This window comes from Pundamilia nyererei, unplaced genomic scaffold (assembly GCF_000239375.1).
Source record: "Pundamilia nyererei isolate P.nyererei 1_Seehausen unplaced genomic scaffold, PunNye1.0 scaffold00051, whole genome shotgun sequence".
NCBI classification, from domain to species: domain Eukaryota; kingdom Metazoa; phylum Chordata; class Actinopteri; order Cichliformes; family Cichlidae; genus Pundamilia; species Pundamilia nyererei.
The window spans coordinates 373,364-398,500 of NW_005187452.1; the positions used below are offsets into that span (position 1 = coordinate 373,364).

At 40.7% G+C, this 25,137-nt stretch overlaps 1 protein-coding gene across 1 annotated transcript; it reads right to left on the minus strand.

Annotated features, from left to right (window-relative positions):
* Nucleotides 1-4,543: 4,543 nt before the first annotated feature.
* On the minus strand, nt 4,544-25,137 carry fam120b (family with sequence similarity 120 member B). The gene is made up of 15 exons (XM_005733266.1): nt 25,011-25,137; nt 24,598-24,720; nt 22,385-22,575; nt 22,079-22,212; nt 21,865-21,987; nt 21,570-21,761; nt 19,093-19,357; nt 18,822-19,005; nt 17,759-17,860; nt 17,174-17,346; nt 15,424-15,516; nt 10,569-10,775; nt 10,231-10,378; nt 5,053-5,335; nt 4,544-4,979 (listed from the first exon to the last, which is right to left on the minus strand). Exons 2-15 carry the CDS (start codon nt 24,716-24,718, stop codon nt 4,949-4,951), a joined length of 2,247 nt encoding a protein of 748 aa, XP_005733323.1. The 5' UTR covers nt 24,719-24,720; nt 25,011-25,137; the 3' UTR covers nt 4,544-4,948.

Genomic DNA, 25,137 nt, shown 5'->3' on the forward strand with positions numbered 1-25,137 from the left:
TTGATTTCATGCCATGACACAGCAGTTGTTGCTGGAGTGTGTAACATGTTAAAGATGACCTTTAGGCTGAAAAATGTCAACTTTATGTTGTAACTGAAGCATTTATTTTGAATTTTATCAGCATGGACCTGTGCAAACGTTGACAAAAACAGAGATAACAATCAATTGCTTTTATCCTACACACTGAAGAGCATTACCTTGTTACACCTGCCTTTGGCCGAGTGTACCATTCACATAATTGAAACCTTTGAGCTCTCTGCTTATGTTGAGGTGGTTTTGTGATCCCCATATCCATTTAGGTCCAGGCCACTGTGTCCACATATGAATGCCACAAGGGTTTAAATCAAAACCCTTCTTTGTCCAACTGGGCTGCATAAGCGGGCGCCTGGTTTGATGACTGTAGTGGGTAGAAAGCCTCAGAAAGTTTAGATAAGAGAGAAAGTGTGCGACACAAAAAGAGCAGACAGCCCATAGAATGAACGCCACCAGAGAGGAAAGAGGCCTGAGCCCATCTGAGGGAGGAGGCCTCAAAAAAGGAGGTTTGACTGTCTATTTGTCTCACTGCTACTGGAAGGACCACGCCCAGACCTCTACCACACACACTCACATACACACACACACAAACAGGAAGCACTTCTGTCGGGCAGCCAACAGGTTTTCCTTCGGTTGAGGGAAGACTAGCACTGCTCACACTGCTTGTGTTTTCCCCCTTCCTCTCCTTTTCCCCTCATCCTGTTTTTCTGTTGTTTTATCTATTCTTAGCCATCACCCCATTACCCTGCCGCGTTTCCTTCGCTTCTCATCTTTCTCAGTGTTTACTCCTCCTTTAAACTTCTCCAGATCCCTCTGCCATTTTTTCTTCCCCTCTTCCTCTCTCTTTAACCTTCCATTCCTCACTTCCTCTTCACCACAGAAAACATCCCTCCTCCTGTTATTGTTATTATCTAGAAGGGGTGACTGGATCCGAGTTATGCATGCATGCTGCGTGCCCCACCCTTGGCCTCCTCCTAACACACACACCCACACCCACTCAACTCACCGCAGCTACTAACCCCAAAACACCCACACGCTTTGTTGTTTCTTCTGCTGCCACTGGCCTGAGACGAAAGACAGGGAGCGGATGGTGCAGTCACACCCCGCTTGGTATGACTGCAACGAACGCTGGCCATTGATCGGTACCTCTACCCTGCCCCTTTGACCCATCAAAACTCAAACAACTAGATCACACGATTATCTTTTAAACACAGGATAGTGCCACATCAAAACCATGAAAAGGCTCCCAAGTCATGTTTATGTTCCGATCATAATCCACAAATACACAACTGGATGAAACAGTTTTAAATCAGTAACATAGCTCTCCACAGCTTCATAGCTTTCCACAAAACCTGTTTTCGCACATGCAGCTCTGAATGGAGACAGCAAACGTCTGATGCAGTCAGATCAGACAACACTGAACCTGCCAGCTCCCTGATTAAAACTATCTGTGTTGTCTTACAGCATCAGTTTGTGCCCATATGGAAATAACAGTGGAAGAATTTTGGCCCACTAGTCTTTCAGGAGTTGTTTTAATTCAGCCACGCTGAAACGGCCTGTTTCAGGTCATGCCAAAGCATCCCAACTGGATTTAAGTCCAAGATGTGATGCTGCATACCCCAACATAACTCCACCAAATATTTTCATTTCCTTTATGTCCTTTTTGGTCAGCAGTGGTTTTCCCATGGATGCCAATGTTTCCCGGTCTTTTTCTAATCGTTGAATCATGAACTCTGACCCTAACTGAGGAAAGTGAGGCCTGCAGTTCTTTAGCAGTTGTTCTGGGTTCTGTTGTGACGTCCGGCATAAGTCATCAATACTCTTGAAGTAACTTTGGTATGCTAGACCTTCCTGAGAAGGTTGTACTATAATGGCTCTCACGGAGTCCTAAAACCTTAAGAATGGTTTTGCAAACCTGTCCAGACTGATAAATGGCAGCAACTTTGTTTCTCAGCCATTTGGTTAGATCATGGCATGTGTTACTTTATAAGATCTTTTCCTATTTCACTTTGTCAGACAGTTCCAGCTTTATTTAAGTCATTTCTTGATTCATCAGGTCTGTCAGTGTCAGGGGTTGACATTTGTACGAACACAAGTAGGATAGAAAATGAGACACTGGCAGACCGACTCAGAGTTTCAAATGAACGTGCACACGGGTGACTGCCTCTGAGAAGACAGAACACACCGAGTACAGGCTTCTGGCTTTATTTATAAGGCAAAAATGGGTTACATAGTACTTCCTCTTTCAACTGTCAGAGCAGGGGTCAGGCATTATCTCAGCTTATCTAACCTTGCACACATATTCTGAAAATAACACTGTAGGAGTATATCATGACTTGTCAAACATCTTTAAACACTTAAGTAAGGAATGCATTATGTTCTCTTTAACAATAAGCTTTACCGTGTGAAAATATATGAACACAGCTCCCATACAATATAAGGCATGTTTGGTTAGAATATAAGGTTTACTTGGATAGAATATAAGGCTTACTTGATTATATTGTATTATAGAGATTTGGTTATATTGTATAAAGTAGAAAAATCTCTAACAGTCAGTAATCAGGCCTGAACGTGAAATTAAACTCATTAACATGTGATTAATCACATTTAATTCAAGATTTAACAAGGAGGGAAATTTCAAATAGCTTTTTTTGCCTTAATAAATAAAATCATAATTTCAAAAACTGTATTTTGCATTTACTTGGGTTGCCTTTGTCTAATATTAAAGAAGAAGAAGAAAATGGATGGATGGATCTGAGACACTTAAGTTTGTAAAACATGCAAAAATAAAAAATAGAAATCGCAGTACTGTAAATACATGAAGGCACAAATTTATTTGCAGGCCATGAAGGATTTGGTTCATACATAATCCTCTTCAAATTCTTTCTTTTCTGTTGTCTTAGTTGAATTCCAGGGATGTCAAACTCGTTTTACATTGTGGACGCACGAAGCCCACTTTGATTTTAAATGAGTCGCACGCACCAATGAAACTCCCTCCATCAATGCAAGGATGTTTAACTACAGAGATATCTTAAAATAAAGAAGTGCAATTTATACTTTATGTCTCCGTTTTTGTTTCTGATAAAGAAACTGAGCTGTATTAAAGAAAGAAATCAGTACGACGACTTGGGCTAAAATTGTAAGAAATGAATGTGTGGAATTACATTAATAGCATTATTTCTAGTAGCTCATTGCCCGGACTGTTCTGCAATTATAAAGCTGAAAGTTTTTAATTCACAGAAAATAGCTTTTTTCCCCCCAACTTGGAACACATTGCAAAAAAACCACACATTAAAATACATTAGATATTAAAAAAAGAAAAGGTTTTGTTCTGTCATTTAATCGTTTATCTATTACTTAATTTCTTTGGTGTAGTGAAAGATGGCCATGAGGGAGGAAAAGATGTAAAACCTACTAAAATAAAGTAAAATTCACAAGATTTATATTGTTCAGTGGGCCAGATTGATGTCTGTGCCGGGCCAGTTCTGGCCCCCGGGCCTTGTGTTTGACATCTCCGATCTAGCCCACATGCAAGACCTTAACTAAGGTTTCTTGTGTATGCAGACATAATCTTTGACCCATATGTCCCACAGGCTTTAAAACAAGGTAGCACAATTTATCGCATCTTTATTACCGTCAGTCAGTTCCTTTAAAACACACCGTTCACAGTAGTAATCTGAATATGAAATGGATTGAGCTTTTGTATCTATACTTTGATTTCCTTCTATTTGTTTCCATTTACTGACTAACGTCACGCTTCTTTTATGATCTGCTTATGAGCACATGAATGCGCACACACAGGAATGAGAGCACTCAGGCCTTGGGGAACTTTCTCTGCATCCTTTTCCTCTCTGCTGGGTTTTACAACAATTATGGTCCTACAGGAAGGTGGGCAAGCTGACTATACATTCCTCAACAACTTCACACACACAGACACAGATGCAACAGCAATTTGATCTGCACACACTCAGTACTGATGATGGTATTCTCACTGAGTGGGAAAAAACTTTAAGCTGTTTCTAAGTGGTGCGAATAAGCCCTGAGAGGTCAGCTTCACCACGGTGCAGTGATGTCTCAGAGGAGCACCAGCAGCCCTGAGATCTTTAGAACAAATTGCAGGTTCATGTTCACAGGTCATTTGTTAAATCCTACGTACACAAGGTCTAAAACTGGAAAACCGTGCTGGCATTAAGAGAAATTTAAATCTGATTAAAGAATCACACGACTGTCAAGACCTTTGCTTTGCTACAGCGCACTTTCTGAAAGCTTCTCCAAGAGTTTTCCATATTTCTCCATTAGAGCAAACCAACAGAAGTGCGTGTGTCTTAAAAACAGGCTCTCCAGTGGCCTCGCTTTGTTTCTCACACCTCACCTATGGTATCCCATTACTGAACTGTATGAAGCCGTGTGCCACTGATGTCCCATCTCATTTGATATTTGATACCAGTATTACTGTTTCTCTAGTTAATCCCATTCCTTTGAAAGGATTAAGGCACTGTACACAAACAGCTTTTAAGATCTTCGCCTTTTTATTGTTTGAGATAAAACATAAAAACAGCCTCAAGGGTTACCTGTTAATCCACCTCTCAGATGTAAGATGGAAGCGTCTCATTTACTGCTTGTTTGATGGCTTCATGCTGTTCATTTTGTGTAATAGTAAAACAGGTTTTTCTGAGATTAAGCCGAGGCTGGTGACGGACGAAACTGACAAATGAAACGTCAGACACATTCCAAACCTCTTCATTCCTCCCTCTCTAAATCCCCATTCATTTACCTCCTGCATCCTTTGGACAAATACTCCTGACAGCTCATTCACTAAGCAGTTTGTTCAGAGAAATTAGATTCCTCATCTTCTTTCACCGTGTCTTTCCCATCCTCTTAACTGCCAAAGTCCTCCCCTCTAATCCTTGTCGAGTTATGTTCCTGGAGCCGGAGGTTGCGGCCATCTGAGAGGAGAGGAGATGAGTTAGAGAAGAGGAAACTGTAAACTGACATTTTTGTGCCATATTCTGCTGCTACCTCGGAGCCAGCTGGTATTTCCCTCTGTTGTTATAAGCTCGACCTCTGGGATTCGGAGGGCGTCTTGTGTTCTGATTTCCTCGATCGTGGTCGTCAGGATAAAATGAGTGAAAATGACGACCTCCTTCGCTGTGTCCTCCTCTCGCCCACGGCCCGTCTGTGCTTTCATATTCTCTTCGAGCTTCTGTTTCTTCCTCTCGCTCCCTCCGTCCCCGTCCACGCCAATGGCCACCCGTCGTCTCCTCTCTTTCCCTCCAACACGTACCACCTCTGGGAGCCCAACCTGAGGGTAAGACACAAATCTCCGTACACCGTGCTTCTGTAACATCCAAAAATGCAGCAAACAGGTTTTAGACACATTCAGTCCAGAGATTTGGACGTGCGAGTTATTAATTCATTAAATTGCTTCGAGTGATTCTTGGTCACTGGAGGGCATTAACAAAACTCTGGCATTTTATCACCTTTTATGTTGTTTTGACGAATTCGAGAACAGTTGCCGTTTACCTCATTTTATAATTCACAGACTGTATCCAAAAAATAGATGAGCCCACAGTGACATGATGTACTCTTTTGAAGCACTGAGGTGCACATTTCAGCTGCTGATGTCTAACTTTCTTATATGGTAGCAGGCTGGAAATCTGACTCCACCCTGGGTCACTCAGGCTAACCATGTGTTTTGGGAGGCAATCGCCATATCAGATTGTCTCTATACGATTAAAGCAATCACTTAAATGATGTGATTGGAAGTCTAGTGTAGAAAATAGTTTAGAAATCAGTAAGTTGTGTGTTTTGAGCAAATGAATGAGAGCTTAAAATAAGAGTGAAGAAAGGTCCAGAGAGTCTTTATGACTCCATGACTGTACAAAAGATGTACAAAAAATATTTTTATTAGAATATTATATGAGCTACATTAGCATGATACTTCATTTTTAATAACATGGTTCTCTTTGATACTGGCAGATATAAAGCAACTCAACTGAGCCTGGAATGAAAGTTATCCAGATTACAAGACAAGCCCAAGTTCTCCAGATATCCTAAGGCTATCTGTGGCAAATTGAAAGCAGACCACAATTATCCTTACGCCACCGTCAAAGTGACGTCCAGTCTGCACCTGCCACCTGACATTTATTTAAATTAGGATGACAATTTGGGCACCAGCTTAACTCACCTGGTGGAGCAGGTGAGCATGTACCGCAAGGCTGAAAGCAGCCAAAAGCTTTTGAGTCTGACTGCATGTCTTCCCCCTCTCCCAGTTTTCCTGTCTAATCTCCACTGTTCTATCACATAAAAGAGAAAAAAACTCTCAAATAAAACATATAAATAAATGGGACCACAAAAGAAACATCATGTTGTACTAAAAATACTTTAAAAGAGTTTATTGAGACCATAAACTCATGAGGAAAGTGTCATGAGGAGGAGGGCCATTTACTTGTGGACTTCTAAACAATTAGACTGAGAGGAGGAGCTCCTTGGGAACGGCTTTTTTTTTCAGATCCAGAGACGACGATCTTTCATATACATTCTGTGTTTTAATAAGAGTTTATTTAGAGTCTGTGATAGGACTTTACTGAAACCAGCAAATGATAATAACTTTGACTAATGCTTGAAATCAGCAGTCTTAAATGTAAATGTTAATCAGTTCGAACTGTATCAACATTCGTCTCGTCCTCTCTCAAACATACACAGATATCCATCTTGCCTTTCAAGTCTTCCCACAATTATGTGACAACAGCCCACAAAACAGCAAAAATTAAAAATTTCAGGCAGGACGCACACAATCATCAAGGTTGCATTAACTGTGTCGACAGCCGAATTATGATAGGACAGAATACTTTCATCGCACTGAGAGTTTATACAGCTTTCCTTACAAATAACAAAACATCCCCGGAGCAGCTTTTTATTGCTGCACGACTGATTATGAAATTGATCTGCTGGCAGGAACAGTTTCTCTGGGTGTGTTCAGCTGCCACTAAAATCTATTGTTGGATTCACAGAAGCCTGGGACTTGCCATACACTTAAGAAACTCTGACAGATGTGGAACGTTTTATGCCAATTACAAAGTGCTCAAAATAAAACATCAAGTCCAACTTTAGAGTTTACCAAACGGGAGCGGCGCATTTGGCTAAATCAGACCGCCATCTTCACATCCATCCTGTGCCTGAATGTGAAGGTGCAGAAAAAGAGTATGTAACACATGCCATGAGCACGAGAGTAATGCGTCAGCGAGGCCACAAGGACCACAATCTTTTTAAAGGTGTTTTATGTCTTGCAGAAAAAAGGAGGAGCTAAAGAAGGGAAACATTAGAAGTTAGGGTAAATATTTTATTGCGAATATGTGTAGCTCTGATAAGAATGCATGAAAATAAGGTTGTTTACAACATCTTGTCTTTTTGAACAGATATAAGCTGGAGAGACGTGGAAGAGGAGCTACACTGGATTCACTGTAATTGCGAGGGCAGGCGGGCTGAGGAGATATTTGCTGAGGAGACTAAACATCAGGCCTGATTCAAACAAAAACCAAACCCGGGTCCTCAACGATACCACATAGCGCCACCGCTACTCTCACGCACATGCATGCTCTCTCTGCGGCTCACACACACACACACACTCACACTCATTTCCCCACAGCTCTGTAGTAATGATCAGTGTCTGTGTCTGGCAGAAATGAAACACTGAGGTATAAAGAGTGTATAGCCTTCCATCTATAAAACCAGAAACATCCTCATGAGACCCACAAGGGTTGACTTGGGCAGAAAGCAGACAGTTCGGCGCAAACTGGAGGATCTGCGCCAACATGGCATGCAGCGCAACGGTCGCAAAAGGTTTATAAGTCACAGGGTTGAAGAGAAACTGTGGGTTCATATTTCATAAGCTCCCGCTAAGTTGGCTTTTGTGATGGGGTCTGCAAACTCCAGGCAAGAGGTGAAGTTGGCCTACAGCCTGCACACTGCTGTCAAGACCGTCGTATAACGATGCATTAATGCTCCTTCATGACAAAACAGGAGGCGTGTAAAAAGGTTCAAGAAACAGCAAAGGGTTTTGAAGAGTCTGGAAGCTGGAAGAAAATTACCCCACTGATAGAAGTTAAGATGATGAATAGAAAAAGTAAAACAGAGGGGAACAACCGAGGGGAAGGGGGGCAGAAAGAGGGGAGAGACAGACGAGAGGAGTCTGTAATCAGTTGTTGTGAGTCTTAAAATAGAGCTCTCCCAGCCTATAAACAGAAACCCACTATTACTAGTGCACTGACAAAGCAAGTCTCGGATCCAAGCGTGTGTGTGTGTGTGTGCGTGCAAATGAGCACGGCGGTATGTGATGAGGCCGCAGCACACATGGAGCTCATTACAGCATGGCCCTCTGGGTAATGTGGTTCCATGAGGGCCCCAAAGAACTACAACCGCAGATCAACTGTCAGATTAAAATGATGCTTCTCTGTTCAGCTCCAGGAGGATTTTTTATTAGTTTTTCATGTGAGCTCGCAGACAGATTGCACCCATCGGATCACTAGGGGCCTCTTCAGCACTCGATACTTTTGGACAGTGATTAGCTTAAAATATAAAAACAACTGAAGCGTAAAAAATAATAGAGACATCGTGGCATCTCTTTTTGGGGCTTCTTTCTTTTCTTTTCTTTTTTGTTTTGTTTCCAGAGTAGATGCAGATACGGGAAACACATGAAAAGAAAATTGGTCTGATGTGCAACAAAGGTCCCCAGCATAGCACAGAGGACATTATGGTTAAATGGTATGCATCTGAACCACGAGGTTACCAGAGCACACCAGAAACACTGTAACATTCAGTCAGAAGGGTTTTCTCTTTCTGATCCTCATTTAGGATGGTCTTTAGATCAAACATCTTTTTCCAAAGAGTCATGGATCAAATGGGAGCAAAATTATACAGCACGAAAACAACACACACAAAGTGAATGGTAAGGGCAAAAAAAGTCGACGACTTATTACAATAATTTATTTCCCCACATTTCTATCCCAGGACTGTCTAGAGAAGCAATTTAAACAGCCTTAAATTATTTTGTACTGTATCTCAGCGTAGCTTCTCAGCTCTCACTGAAACCACTTTAGCGCTTCTACCTTTAACCTAACTCTCTTCTGATTGGCTGCCCCTCATTAACACAAGGTTTAAACAGCAGATGTAAAAGTGCTTTTGTGCTCACATCCAGAGATGAGATGATCATATTGAGGATACCTGCTCTCTTTTATAATGAGCTGTCAGCCCAGGGGCATTACTTATGCGTATGTTGACAGTAGAATCCCATGTTTGATGCACAAACAAGGAAAGGCACAGTAAGCTCCATTTGTGTTAAAATCAACTTTTCTACACCAGCACACAGCACAACTCCACCCCTTTGGCCTGGTAGGCCTTTAACCTCCTAACCAAAAGAACCTGTAAGTTAAGAAGACTGTTTAACATTAAATCTGATTGCCATGCAATGTAAATAGATATTTCCTGACTTAAATGTATAATAGTTACACGAGAGCTCTGTATTATGGTGGATGCATTAGTGACGTAAGTTGACATTCTAATCTCTTCAGTCCTTTCAGTAGCATGAAAGCACTGTGACTTGGTTTGGTCCTTAATTGTAAATTTTTTTGTTGTTATTTGAATGTGTTGAGAAAATCATGCATGCATTCATCTGTTAAATCTACTAAATCATCATTGTCATAATAAATATTTTGGAACGACTTTCTGGATATCGCGTTTAAATGTGCACACCACATCAGCTGTCCTGTGAGCCAGCGCTACCAACATCAGTGTACTTTCTACAGTTTGTATTTTGCTGTGATATGACAGCACAGAACAAGGCCAAGTGCGCATTTCCGTGTGATTTTAACTCTTTGATTATCGCTTTCAGAGCAGACTAAGTGTTTGGAAAGCTGACAAATAAAGCTAAAGTGTTAAGAAATACTAATACCACAGACCAGCACAAAAAGAGGCAAAGCAACTTAAACCATCATCATCATCTGAACATGCAGAACGCATATTCATGTCATTTTTTATGCTTCAGACAAATTAAGCAACGTGTTTACTGTTTACAGGGAAACTTTGTACCAAAAGGTCCTAAAGAAGAGAAAGAGTTAATGGAAACTTTAAGTGACGAGCCAGTATTCACATGTACAGAGATAATCAGATAAAAGCAGGTATCAAGTGTGTGTGTCTCACCCGAGTGTCTGTGTCTGTATCCGGTTTGTGTTGTGGTTTTAGGACGTGACTGTGGTGCGTTGGGTCTGGACTGCAGGACTCTGCCTTTCTTGTTGCAAGTTTCTGTAAGTTTCTCCCTTAACTGGAGGAACAGAGACAGGCTGGACGACTGGGAGAAAGAGACAAACGTAAGATTACACACCCACAGATTAATTTACTTATCACTACCAAAGACATTCGTTTGAATTAATAAACAGAAGCAAAACCAGACTAGCTGGAATAAGAAGTCACTTTTTTCTCCCTCTGAAGTCTTGACAGATTCATAAATGCATCATTTTTCTTGTCCCATCTCCACTCACATCGTGGTCCAGCAGCTCAGTTTTCTCTGTGCCGCTGTGAGCCAGCAGGTACTTTGAGTGGAACAGCCGTCCATCGAAGCTGTGCCAGGGCATTAGAGCAGTGCTGGGCAGCGGGCAGCCGCTGGCACAGTTAGCACCCAGCAGGTGGCTCAGCCCTCGGACGTACAGAGATCCCAACTGCACCGCACGACTCGAAAACAAAGGCAGCTGAAAACAAAAAAATCATTTGGTTGTATATTTAGACTGTGTAGCTTCTTTACAGTAAAATCAAATATTTTGCTACAGGCCATTGTCAGTCACCTAATAGATACCGACGACACAAACACAACTCTTTACAATCCTGCCAGTGGGTTGAGTTTGAGCTTACCACATGTAGGAGAAGATTTTTTTTCAGCACAAAGAGAGACTTGTTTGATGTTGATTATTTCCCTTTTTAAATGCAAAAATCACCTGTCTAATATTTAAGAGCTTTTAATCGCTCTTTGACTGTCAAATGCTGCTAACATCAATAGATAAATATAAACTGAGATCAACTGCAGCACTGATTGTCGCATTAGTGTCTTTTCTGAACTGCAGCAGATTTAAAAGTCCTGCTGCACAGAACCATCTGTTCCTTCAATGTGTTTAGCGTCACCGTCCGCAATAAATTCCTGAACATTGTTGTCTCCCAACCCCAATTTGCACAAACATATCTGCTCTGCACTGACTCATAAATCAGAAGATTAAATTACTCCTCAGGCCACCCACTTCACTGTTACTTCACTTGGTTTCCTCGTGCTCACTGCCAGATGACAGTGAAGCATCTCTGTATATCTTCTTATTTGTTGGCTGCATGTGATGGTGAAACTTCTTTTCTTAGTTGGACTCAAATTGGCTTTTAAACTAAGACCATAATTACATTTTTTTCTGGATATAACTATGCTTGAGGACATTTTGAATGATGAGGATGAACAAAGTAAAATGAAAACCAGAAAGATATCTCAGAGTGAACCTGCTCTTATACTGCAGCAAACAAGAGTAAATCTCCCCATTTACTTTTCAAAAGTCTTCACCCTTCCCTCATTTCTTTATATTTAGCCAGAAAATTGGGAAATAGGTGCAGCCAGGTCTCCGGGCTTTATGAAGGACATTCAAAGCTCCTTTTTTGGATTTTGGCTGCCCTTTTCAGTCAGGATGAGCCCACACTGCATCAATAATGTTTAAACGCCGGGCATGCCCCAGCCTTTCTTTCCTGCTTCCCTTCCTTAAGAAATGCTTCTTGACAGCCACACTTCCACTGAGATCATTTGTGATGAAATCCGAGAAATCTGATTCAGTTCATCTGGAAGTTGCATGCTCCACCAAGCATGCATCAAGTCATTTCTGGTGATCCTTCAGTAGACACTAGATGGATCAGCTGATGGATCATACCTCAGGTCATTTACGATACTGCAGCAATTTCTTTTGCATTCCACTTGTGTGGTTTCCTCAATTTTTTTGCACATCAGGCTCAGATATGCCAACTTTTCTGTTAGCAGCTCTTTGGGAATCAGCTTATTGATGATTTTTATGACTTTCAAACTGTTATGTGTTATTTTAAAAAAAGAAAAACCCATAACAAACTGGAATAAATTATGTTTTTTATGACAGCTTGTTGGTATCAAAGTGGCTAAAGATACTATTAAAACTTGTTTTTTTGGTCAGTTGTCTTCTGTGTGTAGACACATTGGTTCATCCTTTGAGTTGCACGACTTCTTATGCTTGAATCATTCGTAGGTCATTGAAAACAAAATAAAAGCCAGGAAACAGCCAGAGGGCTGGACAAAGGGAAACTTTGTAACACCACTTAATAAAAATTCTAGAAAGTCTGTCTCCTTGGAAGCAAAACATCAATAAACGAGGCACTCAAGACTTTTGCACGGTGCTGTAAATGCCCTAATAAAGACAAGTTTCTCCTGAGTAAATAATAAAAAAAATCAGGCAAAATTATAATATATCTTACAGCTGTTTTGTGTAACTGAGAGAACAAAAACAAACTGCGGGAGAAGAATAAAGAATAAGAGGAGGATGAAGAAGTGGAGCACAAGCTGATTGTAACAGCAGGCAGATGTTCTGTGTGTGTGTCTGCTCTCACCTGTCCCTCAGATAGCACTGATAACAGTGATTACGTGTACACAGACACACACATACACTCATCCCTGCCTGCCACCTGCTTCCAGTCAAACACAGCTTCACCTTCTGAAAACAATGAAACACTGGACAGACACACAAGCCTGAAGGCACACACAGACACAAAGACAGAAAAGAGATACAGAGCAACACGAGGGAGAGAGAAAGAGTGGTCGAGTGCAAAAAGGATAAGAACGTGAGAACACACACACACACAAAAGACAGAGAGACAAAGACAGAAATGTGTGTGTGCATGTGTGTGTCCAGTGGGGCGGAGTGTGCATGGTGTAAATAGCTCCATGTGGTGAGCGTCAGCCAGGACAGACAGGCGACTGTCGCCAGCTTACTCTCTGTCGCACACACAAACACACACGCCAAAATCACTGTCCCATGGGGAGGAATGTTGCAACACAACCAACGCATCCAAAAACCTATGACCCACAGCCCCTCTCTCCTACACACACACTGGGTGACACTTTTTCACAAACAGACACTTCTCTCTCATAAATTAATCTTTCAATAAAGAAAATCTTTGTGATTTTTACTTCCTGCTGTGATGTGTGATGTATGTGAATCTGTAGCTGTCTGTAAACTGTGCAAACACACACACACAGATATGAACTTGCAAAAATGAATACCATACGCACATCAATAACAATTTGTCTGTTTGTGTTGCATATTTAATCCGTACACTAGTCACTCAGTTAAAACCCCTCCTGCAGCTCTGAACCTCTCCCATACGACATATTCAAATCAACGCCCAGCCCTAATTATTGTGTAGAAAACAGATGAGCAGCACAAATACAAATTACTAGACATAAGTATGGTAATTAAGCAGTAAAAATAAATGGGGCTACAAAGAGGCAGCAAACACAACGGTCGTTTTCCCAGAGAATGGAAATGCACAGCTGACTCTCAGACGCTCGCATCGGAGAGAACTCACAAGTCCCACGATGCCCCTTCACTGAAGACTGAAATTATAAAGTAGCAGTATCCACTGCCTTGTTAATACATGTCTGATGAGGACTTTGGTTCACTCTGTTTTTATACCAATCTGTTCTAAAAATGTATCGTTCTTAATCATCTCAAATTTAAATTTAAACGATTTTGCTTTTCCTGTGCAATAAGCCATGTACTCATTGTTACAATGGTGGATATTTCTAATAAACAATAAGAAAACTCTTTAAACAATAAATTTGACAAGAAGAGTCAAGCAAAAATACCCTTGAACAGAGTGATTTGTCATTCTTGTGTCTGACCGTCTGTCATCTTGCATTAACATCAGCACAACAACTGTGCAGCGGGAGCTTCATGGCATGAATTTCCAGCTGCATGTCCCACTGAACACCTTTAGTAGAACAGATATTACGAGCAGGACCTCTCATCCAACACCATTGTCTGACCTAATCAATTTTCTTCTGGTTGAATGGGGGGAAATTCCCACAGACACACTCCAAAATCTTGCAGAAAGCCTTTCCAAAAGAGCGGAAGATGTAAGAGTTGCAAAATTGGATAAACTTCATACTGGGATAAACTCCATACTGATGCCTATGGATTTAGAATAGGATGCCATAAAGCTCATGTAGGTGTAATGTGTAAGTGGCCCATTACTTTTATCCATATAGTGTATTTATAAAATTTCAATGGTGGATGCTGGACTTAAACATGCCTAAAGTTTCAAATGATGATGTGAGTGTGTGTACAAATAATCCCTGTGAGCTAAAACCTCACACTTCACACTGCTCTGAATGCTTTGGCTCTGTATGATGTCAAAGAGAGGGGATATTCTTATGTACTTCAGACACAGGGGCTGAACCCAGGCCTAATCCAAGACAGGCATGGATTATTTTGACTCTGGTGCTGTGGAGAGTAAGGAGCTGGAAATTAGCAATAATAGGTTCAGTTTTCTTTAACTTCTGCATAATGATGCTGCTTTGGGGATGCTAGTATTTGAAAACCAAGTTTTGATCTTAAGACGATCCTGTGTAAATGAGAATCAGGGAGAGGATTTTAAAAATGAAAGTGTTTCTGGTGTGACCTTTGTGGGTCAGGTTCATACTACCTAACCACAATGTCCTCTGTGTTATGTTGTGGACCTCTTTTCATGCGTTTCCTCCATCTACTCTGCAAGCCTTCCAATTAAAATGCAAAAAAATAAAGCTGCCCAAACTGAGTGGCTTTTATAGTTTCAAAACTAAACAATGAAAGTAAACTTTAAAAATCCTGGACAATTAAATTGTTAGCTAAGCAAGTATAAACATTTTACATAAATTTAATTGCACAGAAAATGCAAAAAAGAATAAATATCCACCAGTGTATGTGCGCTTTTAAGACATTCCTGACGACCGGATTTTAAAAATAAGGTTCAAAATTTCTATTTCCAACAACAAAAACACCCTGCAGTTTATCATAACTGCTTATTTTTTCAAGATTGTTGTATGCTTTCTTGGAAAGACCGTCAATCAGCAGCTTATTTATGTTTTCTCTCCACTTTCTCTTCACTTTCTATTAATGGAAACATTTTGAGAGCTGTGTTTACCCCAAGAGGACTTTGTTTACTGTAAACGTCAGCGAACATTGTCTTCTTGCAGCGGGATACACAATGTTTGGCTTCACCGTTAAAAAAACGTGGGGGTGAAAATCTGAAAACAACTATAAAATATCAAAAGCATCTTTTACAAATGATCTAAATGCGTTTGTGACAGACCTCGATCTGTTGAAGCTCCTGAGAGGATTTCAGTCTCAGACACACAGCTTGACTCAGGTAGGAATCCACGTCTTCTAGAGATAAAGTTTGTACCTGAAAACATGCGCACAAACCAAACACACAAGGGAAAATGCGTGGTTAGTCAGTTCAATCACATCCCAGTGTGTCTTCTTTGTGGGTCAGTCTGTTTTGTCTGCTCGCTGTGCAACAAGTCAACACAAAAAGAAACAATGGCCGCTACAGAGACAAGGCTGCCCAGTTGTGTGTACAAAACAAACAAACCCTGAAGTTATTTAAATAGAAGAGCGAGAGGGGAATCTGAATGCTGCAGTGATCAGACAACAGCTACTATTGTCTGTCATGCTGTCTGCTCATCTTTAATCATCTGCTCGTCTAGCCTCCATCTAACAAGCTACTGTCCTGTCTGTCAGGGCCTTCATTCATTTAAATCACTGCCTGCCAGCCAGCCAGCGCCTGACTGAAAACCAGTCTGAAAGGCTGCCTGTCAATTTTAGTATTAAAGCATTCAGCTCTGTCTCTCCAGGTGGGGCAAACATGAGGAAACAGTTACTCCGATCTAAATAAGACTAAATCTAGACCGAACTTTTGGTGTTTTTCAGTTGGCGTGTGTTAAATGTATTAGAAAAGAAAAAAGAAAGCAGTACTTTAAGCATACTTTTAAGACAGCAAATAACATGTTACGCAAAAACAAGACATCTGAGCTTTTCTTTGAAAATGTATCTTTGTTAGAAACGCATTAATAAGTGATTCAAGTGTCTCTGAAAAAGAGTTAATAAAAGGTATAATTTATGTTTCGCTTCTATAACATGACGCACACACGGTTATCCTGTCACGCGATCTAATGTTGTGTTAAAGCTCAGTCAGAAGACGTCAATGCAAAATACCCAAACCAAAAGCACAAATCTCGGCTTCTTTCACATAGGAATTAGTGATCACAGGGCATTACAACAGGATCAAAAGCAGCTCAGATTGATACACTCTTAGATTTACAATCAAAATACAGTAATACGAGTTCTGAGGTGGTTTGAGAATTGTCTCCTGAGTTATTCAAAGCCCCTGGATGGTTATCAGGACTTGTTGACGTAAGAGCTGAAGTTACAAAGGCCGGTGTCTGTGTCTAAACTGGGCCCCCAGTGAATGATAATGGTTACCGTCAAGCCATCAACAAGCGATGTTTGACTTTACATCACACGGTGACAAAAGAGCAGAATAATTGTTGTGTACGTGTTATAGATGTAAATCCCAAATCAAAAGCTGACTCGTACGTTAAACTGTCATCAAACATATTTTGTCTTTCATTTCTTTGTTTACATGAACCGCCAGCTGTAGGTATCATCCCCTTTCATCTAACAGCTTAACCGGAGCCCAAGCCAAACATGCGCCCTGACCAATAACAACCAAAAGAGGAAAGACCAATCATGCTGCAGATGCAATCATTTGTAAAGTACAGCTGTTAATATTATTTTTATGTTTTGTGCGGCAGAATCGATCAACATGACACCAGAGAAGACTGTAAAACATGTGTAACAAACAAAAAGAACCTCGATTTTTTCCTATTTGCAAATAAAAATAAGTTACATTTGCTATTGATTCATTAATAATTAAATCACATCCTTTTCCCAGAGAATCATACAAATATTTCTGCTTTTTTTCTCTTTAAATAACTTTAATTAACTTAATTAACTATTTTCATTCTCTGATCGCTACCAGATAAACGCATCTACACTACCTGTAGGACTAAATATGTGACCAGGCAGAGAGCAGCCAGGAGAGAGTCTTCAATAACTCCATGCAGCTCCGAAAACTCAGGACAGCCAAAAATTGTGAGGAAGGCTGTCAGGCGAAGAGCAGCCACGTCAGGACCCGTGCTAAACCATAACAAGTCCAGACTGGGTTGATCACCTACAGATTCGAGCAAAAGAGAAAAATACTATGGATTTTAGATGGAAAAATATGGCACAATATCTCTTTCATGTGTTAAACGTAACCAGAGCCAGCTTTTCAACGTGAGTCTTAAAGCCGCTGGTGCCTCGGGGTTAGTCTACAATGATTTTAACTACAGAGAAAACATAATTCCCAGGAAACAATCACTTATAACCACAGGACTCATTTGGTTGCTGCTTATTTGGGAGCAATTTAGTCCTATAGTGCATAAACCAAGAATCATGGACATAGTTGTCGTTTTATCATCTCAGGGATTAAAAAAATAAATCAAATAAAATCTTGTATTGGTGGTGTAACTGTACTGAAATCGTGTTTTATTTTGTGTCCAAAGATACAGAGATAAGTATATGAAAAACAGAAGGTACAGTACAGGGCAGGCTGACTGGGAGAGGGTGGACGATATCAGGTTCCTTCAAAGGGTTTCCGGGGAAGACAAACCATTCCCTGATTGCTGGAGGGTCCACAATCCTTCCTGAAAAAGCACAACATTGTCAGGGTTATGCTTGGATTAGATTTACTCGATTTCCTGCAAAGAACATCATCATTCTCCTCACTTTACATAAAAACTAACGGCACAAACTCCGCTGACGTGTGTATGTCTGCACGGTTCGTAATCCCTTTGCCTCTCCACTGAAGATATATTTTTGAAGTTGCCAGAATCTACATGCGTCTACCACAGACTATATATGAAGACAGACAAAGCCACTGTGAAATCACTCAGACCCAGATGTCTGTTGATTAATGTTAAATGAGACCTCAACAGACTTAGAAACCAATCGGTAACCCCCTGGTAACTGGTTGCTAAGTGTATATCCTGACTGGCAGGTGAAATCCGTTACAAAAAGGGTGCTGCACCAAAAACCTCCTTTTGATTGCTTTAGTCACTAGCAGATTGCTGCACTTGCCCACAGTTTGCATGGAAGACGTCAACAGTGGTGGATGCTGAAATTGCCGACTGCAAATGCTTGCAAACTAACCACGAAACAAAGGCAGTTTGTCTTCAAAATAAAAGTTGGGCCTCTGTATTACTGAGCAGGCCATATTTATCAGATAATTACATTTAATTGATCAAAAAAAAAGACCAAAGGCACAAATATGAATGGAAAGTTCCAGCTTGGTGAGTTGGGAAAATAAGACCTGATAGACACCTACTGGCTATCAACACGCCTCTTAGCCAAAGTGAGTATCCCTGTAACCTTTTAAGCAAAATTCAAATGATTATAATAAATAACTAACTCATTGCATAGTTCTAATAGGATAATAATATGTTGTTTTTTCTGGGTATTTTAACACTGGAGTCTATGGGGATTAAATTGCTGTTGGAGTCAGACTCATTTCACCACTAGAAAAACTGTAGTTTTTGGCATTTCTTGCTGACTTTTTTCATTCGTGTATGCTTCTGTTCTCATTGTCTTATGTATTAACTGTTTTACCATTGTGACCAAGCAGAAGGAGGAGACCATAGATGAGTTGTCTGCAGGGTTTGTAGACGAGGGCTTGAGGCACTAACTCGGTGTCCTCCTCATCCTCCAGAGTGTTGCTACACTCAGTGACACCCACACACAAGACAGTGTAAACCATGAAACCCTCTGCTGCTGCATGCTTCTCTCTACATGCCTGTGGAAAACCACACAGTAAAGAAACATTTATTCCAGTCTGCAGGGAGCTCTAAAGAACAAAATCACATATATGACTATAACATACCTTTAGGATTTCTGGACTAACATATTTTTCAAAAGCAGAGGGAAGTGAGGAGATTTCACACAGCTCGGGACGTTTCTGTCCAGGTAGTGTGTATAAGCAAACACCTTTCTTCAGTAGCTCTCTACGAGGAGTCGAGAGATTCAGAGACTGTGGAACCAGTTCAGCTTCCTCGTCCTCTGTACTCCACAGAGAGCGCACAAGTTGGGACACTGCTAGCACCACCTGCCCCTGCGGAGCACCATAATGTGGTGCAGGACTGTTTTTCCTGGGAACAATAAAATGAAGAATTTTAACTATTTTGGCTCATTGACAAACGCAAACAAGATGAGTGTTTTTCTTTGCAGACAAAAATAAAGAGTGATGGGTTGGTACCGCATGTTGATCTGAGCTCTGTATAATAAAGAAGGATTTGGGCTTAAATCAAATCAAATCAATTGATTTATATAGCACTTTTCACAGGATAAAAACCACAAAGTGCTTTACAGTAATATAAAACAGAAATACATAAAATACATTAATAATAAAACAAACAGCACAAATCTAATTAAAAGCCGATCTAAATAAATGAGTCTTAAGCTGCTTTTTAAAAGAATAAACACAATCAAGGCAACGTAATGAGGGAGAGCATTCCACAACCTGGGGACCACCGCTCTAAAAGATCTATCACCACAGGCTTATTGAGGTAACTTCAGGTTTAACGTCACGTTTCTAGGGTTACCAAGGTGGCTCACCATGGTAACTTAATGCAGCAGACCTAACCTGCTTTGAAGCATGTTAAGCTGACAGTAAGATATGAAATACTGAACAACCAGTTCTGTTGAAAATAGCATCACCACTCACGGTCTTCCTACATGTTATTCCTTTTTTTATTTCACAGTTGGCTGGATGAAATTTTAGATCAATTTTGGACAACTGTTCATAACTGTGTGCTGAACATCCAATATGAATGTAAAGTAAGTCTATGCATGCATTCTTTTTTCATATTTGCTCTTCTACTTGCATCATCCAACCGAAACCTGCCAGAGTTGCTGAGCCGTGTGTTAATGATAGTGCTGTGATACTGATAAGTGCATTTATTCACACAGACTGCATTTTTCCGGCTTTCCTTCCTGGCCTCGAACAGACCAGACAGACTCTTACAGTTTCCCTGACCATAGTACATAAAGCCCACATACATTTTTAGAGCACTTTTTTTTTTTACTGAAGCTCTGTTGCTCTTAATATTTTTATCAAATTATATTTTTATCCTTTGTATAATCAGTCACTCTGCTCCCTCTAGGATTATACATTAGAGGGGAGCTAAGTCCATCCCTTTCACGTGAACATGCTCAAAGATAAGTTAGGAAACCTTGGGATTACCACTTTCATGTGTCACTTTAGCCTGATTGCTGATGTTAGGGTAAGTGAAGCAAGATAAGGAAAAGATAACCTGAGTGGGCTGAACTTGCATTTAAGTGCAGGGCTGAGGTGTTGGAAAAACAAACTTAAACATGCTTATGATCTCAAAGTCCACAGGTTTCACACTTACTATTATTTTTAATAAGTGTGTATTTTTTAAACAGACACTGAAAAAAAATCTGTCAAAGAAAAGCTTAGAGAATGAAGTCAAGGAACTCTTTAACATAAAAAGGGTATATTATGTAACTAAATGTAGCCAGGTCAAAGGAGCTTGCAAAGAAAAGCGTCTGGACTTCTTTAAGTTGCTTGAAGACGTTTCACCTCTCATCCGAGAAGCTTCTTCAGTTCAAAGGTCAAATGGTGGAGAGTCCCAGATATAAACCTAGTGGGAGTTTCCCCCCACAGAGGGACAAAAGGACCCCCTGATGATCCTCTAATCGCCTGAGCCAAGGTGTGAAACTGGGTGTGGGTCCCAATCAGCCAGAGTTTCGGGTGTGTTCATTGTGAAACCTGGCCCCACCTTATCATGCGAATTCCTGAGGTCAGATGGCCCAGGATGTGAGTGGGCGTTAAGGCGTCTGGGAAGGGAACTCAAAACTGGATTATAGATGGCAGAGAGTTGGTGTCGTAAACCCCCGCCTCTGTTCAAAGATGGTCACTCACAGTGGACATAGATGGCTTCTTTCACTCCCCTTTCAAACCATCTGTCCTCTCTGTCCAAAATGTGAACATTGGCATCCTCGAAAGACACCTTGGCTCAGGCGATTAGAGGATCATCAGGGGGTCCTTTTGTCCCTCTGTGGGGGGAAACTCCCACTAGGTTTATATCTGGGACTCTCCACCATTTGACCTTAGAACTGAAGAAGCTTCTCGGATGAGAGGTGAAACATCTTCAAGCAACTTAAAGAAGTCCAGACGCTTTTCTTTGCAAGCTCCTTTGACTACGATGACCTGGATGACTGAGAACCTTCACAGACATAAATGTAGCCAGCAACAAATATAGCTTTGATTTAGTAGTAAATAAGACTGAAAAATCCAATGTTCTATTAATTCTATTCAATACGGCTGCAGATATGCACCTGTAAGCTGCCATCGCATTGTTCCTGACATCACGCATCTTCTCCTCTGACACCACATCATTACCCAGGAGACAGGCCAGCAGCGGTAGCTGGGTAACAGCCAGTCCAATGGTTAGGCAGAGCCTCTGTCGGTCGTACATGACAGTGGTGAGGCTGTTTATCCGCAGCTTTGCCACAGACAAATAAGGGGCACTTTAGAGATAAGGGTTAAAACAAAATGTTCCAATCAGACAGTTTGACCACATTTGTCAATAAAATTAAGTTAATCTGCAATTATGAGATTGATTTTACAAACCTGTCATATATGATGAAGTCTGAATCCTCTCCCAGAATACCCATGCTGCCATGCTGGCGAGCATAGCTGGCAATCTCATAGTCTGCCTCCCGCACTGAGCAAAACACTTCCTGACCTAATGACCTGTAAAACAAAACAAAACAAATGTATAAGAACTAGAATTACTGGCTTTATAATTATGGTGCATATATTCTGTCCTGTCTTGCAAACAAACCGGAGAGCAAAGGGTGTGAATGTCGCCAATCCCGAGGGCAGACAAAAAAGCTCTCTACCCGGCTGATCTCCATGCTCTTTTATGTGACAAAATATCTTTGAAATCTTCCCGTTCACTCTGCGTCTCCTCTTCACCTGTAGACCAGAACCAAGGGTTTTTGTAGTCACGCAAAAATAAGAGACCAATATAAAAAATTTTATGATGTTTTTGTAGCACATTTTGTGACTTAGCTACCCCTTGTACCACTGACAATTTGAGGTATGTAGAAACCTGCCAAGGTGTTATTTATTAAGGTTATTTTCTCACCCACTCTTGCCTCTTCTGCTCCTCCACTACTCCATCAAAGAAAAAGACCAGTCGGATGCCTGCAGACGTAAATGCCTCAACCCATCTCTTTAGGATATCCAAGTACTCCCTCCACTGGCCCCCACATGCCCAGTCCTTATATGAATACCAGTGGCGCAAGCAGGCCATACCATCCACAACAAGTGTGGGGTCTGCAAGTAAGTGAAATCAAAATGTAACATACAGCAGACCTGCATGATAACCCAGACAATGATCACCATTGTGTACTGTCTGCCTTGGTTCTTGCTGATGTGGGTATACACATAGTAGTACAGTAAACCAATATGGGAAAATAAAGTAGAAGCATATGAAAGTCATAAGATATTTTCAAAGGAACATGAACATGTCCTGTTCTGTAAGTTTTAGAGATGCCATTAAAAGCACTGTTTTAGCTTCCACCAACTACACTGTACTGTGTTACAATCCACCGAATAAACATGCTTAAAGGCATAGCATATACTAAGTATGGGTTTAAAGAAAAGTGCTACCTTTTAAACTCCTAGCATTGCATGGCCTTTGTTTAGGTCTGTTGTTATGACTAGTAAGCAAAGGTGTACATATGACTACCACCAGAAAACAGCTAAAAATATCACAACTAATACTATACTATTAAAATTACTGTTAGGAAAACATGTACTTCAAATTAAGCTAAATATTTTTTTCTGTCAGTAGGCCATAATTTTTACTACACATTTTCAAATACATCTGTAAGTACAAGCATGATAATAACTATTGTTACTACCATGTCACGCCCTGAAATAAAGACTGAACAGGTGTAAACAGTATTTACTTGATGAAGCAGTACTTTCATTAAACTGCACGCACCTGTCCACCACCTATGTTGTTGTAGTGTTCTCTCTGTCTCGTTTACAAGCCACAGAGTTTTGTTAGTTTTTTAAATAGATGTTTTATTTTGCTTTTTTTAAACATTAAGAACATTAAAACTGACGATTAGGCAAAAGCCAGAACAAACTATTTCCTTCAGCCAAAAGCTAAAAGAAAATCTCTCTATATATAATCATAAGAACATTTCCAAGCCAGCAATGTTGGAGCAAGTTGGCTTATTTTAATAATTAAAGTTATTATGACTTTTTTCCTCAATCACTGTCTTGTGGGTGTTTCAGTCCTTAGTCAGTTTTTAATTACAGTTTTCCTTGCAGCTGCCATTGGCTTTGATCATTTGGATAAACATCTCCTTTAAATTGACTCAAATATAAGAGGAGACACAATGGTGGAATTTTATAACAGAAGACCAAGGGATCTTCCAAGAATGGTTGCACTATTTTGCAGGGAACTGACTTTTATATCCCTCGATCTCTATTCTGAGACTTGCTCCAGAGCAAGTTAGGTTTGCAGTATAAGTTACCATGGTGATCTACCTAGGTAAGAAGTGATTCCCCTTTGTAGTACTAGTACTGCTTTGCAGTATGGGAGTTTGGTCATCCATGGCCCACTTGTGTTTTTAACTAGCCTGGATTGCCTGGTGTCTTCCTGGATTTGTTAAGTCTCCATCTCTGAGTTAGGGTGATTATGGCTTATTATAGGCTCATTATTATTATTATGTTATTCCAGTTTTGGGTTGGTTTGTTTTTGGTTGTCTCTTGTCCAATGTGTCTTATATTTGGTTTTACTTTCGCTGTCTCATTGATATGTTTAACCTGTTTCTTGTTACCCACCTGTTTCCAATCTCCTTGTTATCCCACAGATTGTTCTGTCTGTATTTATACCCCTTGTATTTCAGTTAAACTATGTTGTGTCCTACTGCTGTCTTTGTGTGCGTTTCGCTGGTCCCTTGTCATTTTCAATTCGGTTGCCTGGATGTCAGGACTCTGTTTTTCCTCTGCTTTTGGACTTTATCAGCCATAATAAAGGGTTCGTTTTTTTCTTTTCAAGTCTGTCTCTGAAATCTGTGTTTGGATCTTCCACCTTTGCTCTACTCCAAAAAAAATTGCATCCTTAAATAGAGAACCACTGCTTTAACAGGTTAATAAAGCCAAATATTGTACACACATCTGAAAAGCTGAGAGCTGAAAAGCTGTTTCCTCACATTACTTTACATAATCATGCACACCAGTGGAGAAAGCTGGAGCTTCTGGGGGAGTCTGCTAATATTACCATTTCATGAATGACACAGAGCCACTGTCACACTGGCTGCACACAGAAATAAACTCAACTGCTGGTGTGAGGTGCGGTTGCGGAGGCCTGCTGCTGTCTGGCCATCTCTCTCAGGTTCACTGTCACACAGGCCTCTGGACAGCAGCGGTCCATGAAGTACTGTAGACCCTTCACGCCCATTCCTATTGAGCAGAAACACACAGGGAGCTACGGGAGGAAGCATTTCACGTCTTTCCAAATAGCGTGTACTTTAACTTTTAATCGGGTGGATCTGTTTTGGTGTAACACCGTCACTGTGGGGAGTTGATTTTAATGAGAACTGACACGAATGCTAACTGTTAGCTTCGCTTTTAGCCCCGTTTCGTGCCGTTGCCAGCAAACTCGTATCACGGATGATACGTCACAGCAAATGCTACTACAACTACTCTAGTATCGCTTCACATGGCAAAAAAAGGAAGAAAGAAAAACTCACTTTGAAATTTCGCTGGACACTGAGTAGTATTGGTCCCTGCTGTGTTTACTTGGTGTAAATTCAAACTACTTCCTATAATCTACGCGTGGCGTCATCACGTTACAAAACAAAATGCACGTGCTCGGCG